This window comes from Phaseolus vulgaris, chromosome 6, assembly GCF_051622355.1.
Source record: "Phaseolus vulgaris cultivar YP4 chromosome 6, ASM5162235v1, whole genome shotgun sequence".
Taxonomy (NCBI): domain Eukaryota; kingdom Viridiplantae; phylum Streptophyta; class Magnoliopsida; order Fabales; family Fabaceae; genus Phaseolus; species Phaseolus vulgaris.
The window spans coordinates 29,271,842-29,281,809 of NC_143503.1; the positions used below are offsets into that span (position 1 = coordinate 29,271,842).

At 30.4% G+C, this 9,968-nt stretch overlaps 3 protein-coding genes across 3 annotated transcripts; 1 reads left to right on the forward strand and 2 right to left on the reverse strand.

Annotated features, from left to right (window-relative positions):
* The first annotated feature begins 206 nt into the window (after positions 1-206).
* Positions 207-3,077, forward strand: LOC137833122 (uncharacterized). Its single transcript, XM_068641494.2, has 9 exons — positions 207-598; positions 727-882; positions 985-1,077; positions 1,162-1,299; positions 1,390-1,500; positions 1,633-1,724; positions 1,803-1,908; positions 2,002-2,088; positions 2,296-3,077. Exons 1-9 carry the CDS (start codon positions 554-556, stop codon positions 2,782-2,784), a joined length of 1,317 nt encoding a protein of 438 aa, XP_068497595.1. The 5' UTR covers positions 207-553; the 3' UTR covers positions 2,785-3,077.
* A 527-nt stretch (positions 3,078-3,604) lies between these two features.
* LOC137833530 (uncharacterized) lies at positions 3,605-4,363 on the reverse strand. Its single transcript, XM_068641874.1, has one exon. The coding sequence runs from the start codon at positions 4,361-4,363 to the stop codon at positions 3,605-3,607; it is 759 nt and encodes a 252-aa protein (XP_068497975.1).
* Positions 4,364-7,158: 2,795 nt separating this feature from the next.
* Positions 7,159-7,895, reverse strand: LOC137833532 (uncharacterized). The gene has a single exon (XM_068641875.2). It carries the CDS (start codon positions 7,893-7,895, stop codon positions 7,278-7,280), a length of 618 nt encoding a protein of 205 aa, XP_068497976.2. The 3' UTR covers positions 7,159-7,277.
* Between the last annotated feature and the right edge of the window lie 2,073 nt (positions 7,896-9,968).

Here is a 9,968-nt window from a genome sequence, read left to right on the forward strand (position 1 = left end):
TGTGTTAGAAATGTGCCAAAATGTTATATACCCAACATGTTAACATCTCGTTGAAGGAATTTAAAAAGCTACACAAAAGTTACATTTGGTTAGTAGAAAACAGAAATTAGATAACGATGGCTCACTATACTTTTCAGAAAAAAAAAAATTAAAACTCAAATCTTATAAAAAAATTTATTAAAATAAAATTGCATTCACACCTTTCTACTAATGTTTACACTTTTAAAAGTTTCATTATTCTCCTGTACTTTCTTAAGAAACTTAACATTCTTCTCGATTTCCTCTTCTAAATTCCTAATCTTGTCATCACTCATATATTGATTCTTGATGCTTCTTTAGTTCTTGGTCTTTGATCTTGTAATGTAGTACTTTTTCAGGGCCTTCCATGACTCCGATGCAAGAGTTTGATTTCCAACGACAACATCCACAAGTTGAAAATTCACTTAGTCTTTGCAGCTCTCTTCTGATTCGCGTTCGTTCTTTCTAGTTCTTAATTTGTGATCCTTTCTTTCTGTTTTTCTTTAACAACGCGTTTTCAAGAACACAGCATAAAATGCCGATTCAAGTGAACAATGAAGCTGTTCGACGAATGATACTGGTATTTACTGGAGAATGTACCCATAATCAGAATTTGAATTTTTTTTCGTTATTATGGCAATTTAACACAATATAATGTTGCCCTACTTTTGTTTACACTCTTTCTTTTGTCTCTCGTTGGAAAAATAGAGTAGCTGTGAGACCTCTGCTGAAGAACATGCAAGGGAGTGGGAGAGAAAAGACATTCAAGGTATATCTTGGGACTTAACTGACTGTAGTCGTGAGCGATTTAGAAAATACAGATTACGACATCTTCTGAGTACTGAAAAAGTACCCCTGAAGGAGGTAGTGTCTTTTGCTTTAATTTAAAAAACACTTTGTGTGCAAATTAATCTTTCTTTTGACTCTTTACTTTTTCTATTCAAATAATTAACCTCTGATGTGCAGGACTGCAAAGAAACAAAAACGGGAGCGAAATATTATAGTTTTGCTAAATACGATTGTTGTTCAATGAGCACAGAACAATATTACGAGGACACGGTAACTCTTTTCTTTTAGAGTTTCAAAGGTTGATTTGTAACACTTAATTAATGTGCAACATTCACAATAAGTTGTCATTCGCAGTACAATGCTGGTATGGTTTGGTCGACGTCAAAGGATGATGTGTATCTTGGCACAAGGTACCAAATTGGCCACTGCCCTGCATTAACTTCTCAGAACACAACAATCTTGGATTTGGAAGGGCATGTAGCCCCATCAGAGGTAATACTAGTTTTGGCACTGTTTTATAATTGAAAGCATCACAGAATGAAGAATATGAAAATTTATAGTTTTGTCACCATTTGAGAATAGCTACATCCTGGAAACCACATGGGAGGATTTTATATGACACAGATTAGTGCAATGACTATACGTGATAAACTGCTGATTGTTGGAGGCACTGAAGGACAACTAATTTGCAAGGTAAAAAAGCAATTCATTTTAGATGGAGGAGAGATTTCTTGTTAATATGGTTAATTGCAAATTAGTGATTAAACAAGTGGATATAAGTGAAGATATCCTTAATTAATTTGCTAAATTACGTATGTCTTGCAGCTCTTAGATCGTCCAGGGGTTAGTTTCTGTGTCCCTCCGAGTTGTGAGCCACAGGGAAAGATCAATGCTATTGACATTTATAACCATCGGAGGTCACTACCTTCACTTATTTTTTGTTGATGAGGTGAATCACAAACCTCGTGTGGTCTAACAATTAATTGATTTGGCAGTGGAGCTGTTCATTTCATGACTTCAGGCCAAAACTGTAGTGTGAAAGACTTCGATGCTGAGACTTTTCAGTTTTGTAGTGATTTTCGATTCCCCTGGCCAGTGAATGTAAGTAAAATCTCAACTTTGTCATTAAAATGTGTATAATGTTAACTTTGATTGGCATTTTGGCATGATGGTAATCAAAATCTGTGCACGCAGCATGTTTCATGGAGCCCGGATGGAAAAATGTTTGTAGCTGTGGGAGACGACCCGCAAGGGAAATTAGTGGATGCTAAAAGTGGAATGGTTGGTTGTTTAGTGTATTTTATTGATGTTTCTGTTTCAAGTTTGTGTTGCGTCTTGTAAGAAAATGTTCTCTTGATTCATAATTTGACATGTAGCTAAGCTTGTATTTCTAAGTTTTGTTTTACTTATAAATCGAATTAGAAATGGTAAATATTTGAGTGATAGTTAGCGGATTCTAATTTAAACGTGGTTTGTCTTAACATGTAGATCATTGATTCTGTGAGTGGACACTTTGGTTACACATGCTCATCTGCATGGTATCCTAATAATGAGTACAATTTTGCCACTGGAAACCAAGACAGAACATGTCGCATTTGGGATGCTCGGAATTTGTCAACGTCTGTTCATGTTCTTGAGGGCAATGTGAGAGCAATTACTTCAATATGCTTCACATCTGATGGGGAGTTTATGGCAATGGGTGAAGACCTTGATTATGTGCATGTCTATCATGTGATTGATGAGTTTGAGACGAAGCAGGAGATCGATATTTTTGGGCATGTATCTGGTTTATCTTTTAGTCCTGACACAAATTCTCTTTTCATTGGCGTCTCCATGGATTCTTTTCCTACCCACTTAAAGTTCAGTCGCTGCTGTGAAGCTGATTCTGACTCTGATTCTAATTCTAATTCTGATTCTGATTCTGATTCTGATTCTGATTCTAAGTCTGATTCTAAGTTTGATTCTGATTACAGTTGAAATGTGTTGGTATCCATAACCTTGTGACAGAACATTTCACAAATATAGTACTGTTGTTTTCTGTGTATTATTATTATGTGCAAATGTTGGAAAAACAAGAAATTGCTCCCAGCTTCTTAAAACAGAGAGAGGAAAAGCTTTGATACAGCCTACCAAAGTCATGTCGCCTGCATGACTTGAAGATTTTAGTTTAAAAGAAAAGACAATTAAGTTTAGATAATCAAAAGTTGTGTGTTGTGAGTCGTAATTAACATAAAAATTATTGTCATATTTATAAAACACGATTTTAAGTTATGTCATGTAAGCGCCCCATATAATTTTAAACCATTTTAATAATATCAAACAAAAAATCACCCGTTTGTAAATTTTTACCTCATGAATAAACAGATACAAAGGTTAGAAAAGAACTTGGTCATTATCAATCGCGAAAAGAGTTAGAATTGACCAAGTAATGAAACGATAACAATATCATAATGCTACTCAAAGCAAAAGTAAACACAGTAGCACTTGAATCTACCTTAAAATAGAAAACAGAAATCTAAATTTCAAAATCACTTTATTCAGAGACATAGATTCATAGAATCAGAAACAAGTCCAATGCAACAACTGAGATAAGAAAGTAAAGACTAGGTACTGAAGGAAAAATTATTTTATGGTCCGAGATCAAAGGATCCCAGTCACAGTTTATACTTACATAGCAGGTAATTTTTTTTTTTTTAGATTAAAAAGCATGACTGCTTGTTGTGAAGAAGAGATCAAGTATGGTCCCGGACCATACGATAATTTCTCGTACCCAGAGCGTGTACGAAGAAGAATCGAACTAGTCATGAAGAAACTGTTTGTGGAGTCCTAGGAAGGTGGAATAAACAAGGTGATTCTTGGAAGCAGTTCGATGGTTTTTGGTGTGCTTGCAGAAATACTTTAGGTGTTTAATGGTGCAACAACCCAGCGTTTGAGAGAGAAACAAGAACAACCAATTGATGGCCTTCTTCTTGACACCAGCAAGGATGGGTGCCAGAGCTTCTACTCCACAATGCTCACATTTTGGAAACACTGGCTCCATCCATTCCTCTGGTGCCCTATCATTCATGCTCTCTCCTTTCTTCTCAACGAATCTCAACAACTCATTCAATTTCTTCACCACATCAAGTTCAATCTCGAACTCTCTCAAGCAGTTCTTGCACTGAACGTTCCCGCTGATCCTGGTAATCTTTTTTTGCTGGAGGTATGTGAAGCTGTGGATCCTGGCTCGCTTATCCGTGGCCCATGGAAAAGGTGGAACAATGGTTTCCTCATTCACAGGTGCACGGCGAGGACATGATGAGGATGCAGAAACAGGAGCCTTTTCATTCACAGGACCACCACCATAGTTATATGGTGCTAACACGGGACTTGTTGAGAGTAACAAAGTTGTCATGGGAGCATTTGCATCCACCTCACCACCACTGTTGTGAGTAACTGGAACCTTCTTTGCCCTGTTCTTTTTCTGGGGAGCTTCCTTCGAGAGAGAGCTCTTCCTTTTCTTTTTTGAAGTGTAACCTGGTAGAGAAAGAGAGAGAAAATCTTTTGAGAATTCCATTGCTTGAGGGATTTGAATGTGGAGAAGGTAACCTGCAATGGTTGTGTTTATAGACGCTTGATGTTGGTAGTTTGTTTATCCGCATAGTAAGCTCACTGTCGAAATCCTTGCAGAGGATATGTGGAACTGACTCATGCTATCTTGTTGGAAACAACTGATTTAGCGGAGCTTCTTCCCATCAAACTTCCTGTGTCTATTTTTATGCATAGGGACGTTGTTGAGTTTTCTCCCTTTTCTCCCTACTTTTGTGTGCTGCATGTAACAGTTTCACCTAGTCTGTTATTTATTAGATACCTCTTCTTTCTATCCATAAAATATCTTTCTTTAAAAATTTGTTACTTGTGCTCAACACTATGTAAGCTTCGATCATGCATATTATACTCTCTTTATTTCATCATTTCATGCATAAAACAATAAAATGAACTGGATACTATATTTAAATTTTTTCAAATCTTAAAGAATAAAACAGAATAAACAAAAAAATATTGACCTCAAATAGTGGATATATATATATAATATGATTTTGAATTTAGATTAATTTCTGAATTAGTGCTTTAATTTTGATATTGAAAATCACCTATGTTGATATGATTTCTAATTATCGTATTCAAAGGTTTTTATCAGAATTTTTTTTATCACTAACATTTCTCTTATTTATATTTGTTGATAAAATTTTGCTCTCCTCATTTCTGCTTCATTACAAAAAATAAAGAATTATCAAAAGAACTAAAATACAACTACAACAAATATTAATAATTACAACAGGAAAAAAAATGCAAAAAAAAAAAATCACAACTAAAAAAATTATAAATTTTTATAAATAATTAAAATATTAATATTTATTAAATTGTAAGTAAAACAAAGTTGTCAAATAAACATTAATAAAAATAATTAATATTTTTTTTAAATAAAATCTCCAGAATATTATTAACATTAAAACATAATGTCTGTATTGATTAAAGTTAAATATAGAATATTGCGAAATATAATATTTTTAATTTTAATAACAAAAATTGATGTTATTTTCGTGAACTTTATATTTCCACTATAACTGGAAATATAATATAATATAATATCGTATATACTTAATTTATAAATTAAATTTTTGCTTTAGAATCACGACAATATTTTCTAGTTTCATGTAAAAGCTTCCGATTCTTTTGATTTATTTTTAATTTGTATGGGTAAATGATTTGGTCCTTATTAAACACTGAAAAACAAAATATTTAAACATAAAAGTATTTATTTTAATTTCTAAATATTTAGAAAATATAATACATCTATTATTAAATATTATGAAATTACTTCTTTTTTTGAAATTATTACAAAAATACACTGAATTAGCTGCAAAGATTTATATAAAATATTAATACAGACACTCAAAAAAATCGTTTTAAATGAAAATAATTTTAAAAACTAAAATAAATAGTTACGTAAATTAGAAACTATTTTATAAACTAAAAAAGTTATTCGTATTTAAATTCATTTATATTACTAATAAAAAAATTTAAAATAGTTTTTAAATTCATATTTAATTCTTATCTTTCAAGATTTTAACTATTTATTAATTTATATTCTAAATTAATTTTGATTAATACTATAGGTCAATTTAAAATTTAAAATATTAATAATTAAAATTTAAATAACTTATTTAGATATCAATTTAAAATTTATTTTATACATTGTTATTAATAAATAATTTTATATATCAATAATTTTCAGTTTTTAATTATTATCTAATTTAGTTAATATAGTGATTTTTTTTTTCTAAGTTTGATTGTTATTTATTAATTTTTTCAGTGAGTTAATTAAGTTAATTCAAATTCAAGGATAATTATTTCTAATTCTTTTAAAATAATTATCACACCTTTATTTTTACTTACTAGTATTGGGGAAAGTGTTTTTCATGTGAACATCCCTCTTTCTCCGGTAGAAATAATATATATTCAGAAGTTTTTTCTACCACTACTTAGCTAGCACATTTTCGTATTCATTTTTAAAGCCAAAAAAAGGTTTTAAAAGCTAACTCTCCTAGTTTATTCTCCTCTAAGTGCATTCAGAAGTCTCACAACAAGCAAAAGACGATTTATATAAACCATCCCCGCTCAATGGAAAATAAAAAAATGAGATGATGTGATTTAACGGAAAGGCGGTGAATTTAAGTAGAAAATATGTGTACTTGAATTAATGAAGGATAATAGGCTATTTTGTATCTAAAATCAAAATTGTATATTTTAAAATATGATTTGTTTTGTTAAAAGATTAATTAAAAAATAGATTATTTTCCATAATATAATTATCAATGTAAAAATATTATTTATTAATGGATAATAAATAATTAAAAAACAAAATAAAACTACAAAAATATTTTAAAAAATCAAATAAAGCAAATTTATCCTTTACACAATACCCACCAATTTCTCATTTCTTCTTCATTACATTCTTTCACTCACAGCTTTCTTGACATATTTACTCAAATTACCTCTACTAAATACTCAAAATATCACAAATGAACTAAAATCTCTCCTCATTTACAATAAACCTTCTCAACCATACTCAAACCTAAAGATGATGTACCGTTACACTTGCCTCAACAAAGTCCAAGATATATAATCATCTTTTTTCCTAAAATAAACTCTATATCCGTATTCATTACTAGAGATAATTTCTCTGGTCATATAAATATTTTTTTCGTTTCATGAAATTACTTTATCAAAAACCAGAATCATAGACCACAAAAAAGAAAAGAAAAAACTGATTATCACATAATTTCTGCTATCTTTGAATATAAAAGCACCAATAATGAGCATATTGTCAACTCATTATTAATGAAAATCCAAAAATAACCTAGAAAAGAAATAATAAACTACAAAAGAAACTAAGCAAAACCTGAAAAAACGCAGCCAGATTTACATCAGATGCTCCAGGCTCTGATATTCCTACCGATGAGGAACGCACAGTAAGCATCAACTGTGGCGTAAGTAACTTGCTCGTCGCTGAGATATGAATTATACCACATGCTCCTGCCAATCTTACTCGGTTTGTATATTTGGAAACCGAGACACTCCTCCACGATCTCTTCCACCGAAGCCTGCCGGAGATTCTCGCAGAACAGCCTCAGATCTAGAGGATCGGTGAACATCTCCAACTCGTACTCCGAATACTTGAGCTTCCGCCGGTCGGAGTGGTTCCAGAATCCGACGAAGGTGTGGCTAGGATCGTTCAGGAAAGTGCGGAGGCTCTTCGGCACGCCGTCGGCGTGCGCGAGTTGGAAGATGAGGCAGCGGCGTCCGACACAGAGCTGCAACGTGTCCAACGCCGGGTTGCGACCACCGGTAGTCCACTGGACGCCGAGGCCGACAACGAGGCGGTTGAAGTACACGAAGTTGCGGCTGAAGTAGAGCGTAGAGGAGAGCCAGCGCTTGACGACGGAGGCGCTGGCGGTGACAGTGACGGTGATGTAATCTCCGGCAAGGTAGACGGTTAGGACGTCGTGGTTGACGCGGTTTTCTCGGTGAGTGACTGAGGCCATGTTTTGGATTTCAGAGTGCTTCTGATTTGTTAGTAAGCACGTTTAAATTGTAAACGGCTTGATAAAGGCGCGGATCGTAACGGTTTTATTTTATCAGTGGATCGTAACGGTTTTTAATACTCGATTTGCAAAAAAAAAAAACGAAAACGGATTTGACGCATAGTGCATGCATAGTTCTATATATGACACCATATAAAACAAAATATTGACACTCATAAAAAAATAGTTGAAAGAATAATATAGTTTATACTCTTATGTTTATTGTTCTTCTACTCCAACAATTCCATGTTATATTATGACATAAAGCAATCATACATGCTAAGATATATAACATAATTAATTAATTAATTATTATGTTATATAATGCAATAAAATAATAATATTATTAAAATAACATTGAAATTATAATTAATAATAAAAAAATATTTAAAATAACAACAACAATAATAATAAAATCATAAAAAATAATACTAAGAAAAATAAAAGGTAAAAAAGTACAAGTAATAATAAATAATAAAATAAATATTAAAACAACATAAAAAATCCTAAATATTAAAAATAATTAAAATCATAAAATAATAAAATTAAAATAGTAGTAATAAAAATAAAAGTAAAATAATAATAATAAAATTATAATTAATATTAATTAAAATTAATTTATAACAAAATAATAGTTTAATTATTTTATAAATATATCACTTTATTATATATTTTTTTATTACAACAATCACACTGACAAATTTAAATTTCTCCTTCACTTGTGTTGGATTCCTACTCTCTTTCTCCAATAAAAAAACCTACACTTTTCACAATTGTTTCCTTCCTTTTTTTTACTCCTTTATTTCAATCCAAAAAATAAAAGCTTTATAACAAAATATTTTTTAGCTTATTTTTATCGTAGGTTTCAATCTTATTCTACTATAATTTTTTAAGCATTTCCAAATTTATGGTTCTTAATAATGGAGTGGACTACTAATTTGGGAATGAAATTAACGTAATAATGAATTCTAATATAAAAAAAAAATATTGTTATTTTCTGTAAAAAGTTTTATGCATATAGTTGATTGCATTATATATAATTGACTATGTATGTTTTATTAGTGTACTTACTGCTTTAAAGTCTGGAATGTCAAAGAACTTTTGACGACTGAATTTTTTTCTTAATTGAATTTTCATTCATCAATTACTAAAACGACATAATCAATAAACTTTAAATAATTAGTGATTATATTATTATTGTTTTATTTATTCATATATTAATAACATAAAGTCATGTTCATCATTTCTTGTAACGAGTTGTATATTTAGTATAGCAACCATATAATTCTATAAATTCTTATCACTTCATATACTCAACACAAAATACTTGTTTCAGATGAGAAACACTCATAATTGCAACCGATTCAATAATTTGAAAACTCTATGCAGGGAAGAAACCTGTATTGGAGGAAGAAACGTGTATGCAAGGAAGAAGAGTATGGCTTACTGCTGTTGCAAACCAACACAAATACTTAATTTTATATTGTATTCTTTGTATAAATTTATTTCTATACCAATTGTATACATGAATATGAATATATCTTTGTGTTTTACAATTTTTTTTCAAAATTTACTATTTATGGTTTTTTTACAAATGCCTCTTTGTGTGGTTTCTAACCAATTTTAATTGAAATTTTAATAACCAGTATAGTGGTCATTAAATGAATAGAACCAAGAATCTAATTCTAAATTCATACATACATAGTTAAAAAATCAGTATAAAAGACTATAATGAAAATATAAAATGAAAGTTAATTATTTAAAAAAAAAACATATGTTCTACTATTTTGTCTAATATTAATAGCCTTTTAATTAACTGCTCATTAACTCTGAGAAAACTTCTAAATTGAAACAAAATAAATTAAAACATTAAATTCAATTGAAATTTTGGTTCAAATAAATTAAATTGAATTAAAATTAAAATTACTGAAAATAAATAAATTAAAAAATTAAATTGAATCAAAATTTCGGTTGCAATAAACAAAACCATTTTAATATTGTCTATATATTATACATGTTAATTTTTAAGTATTT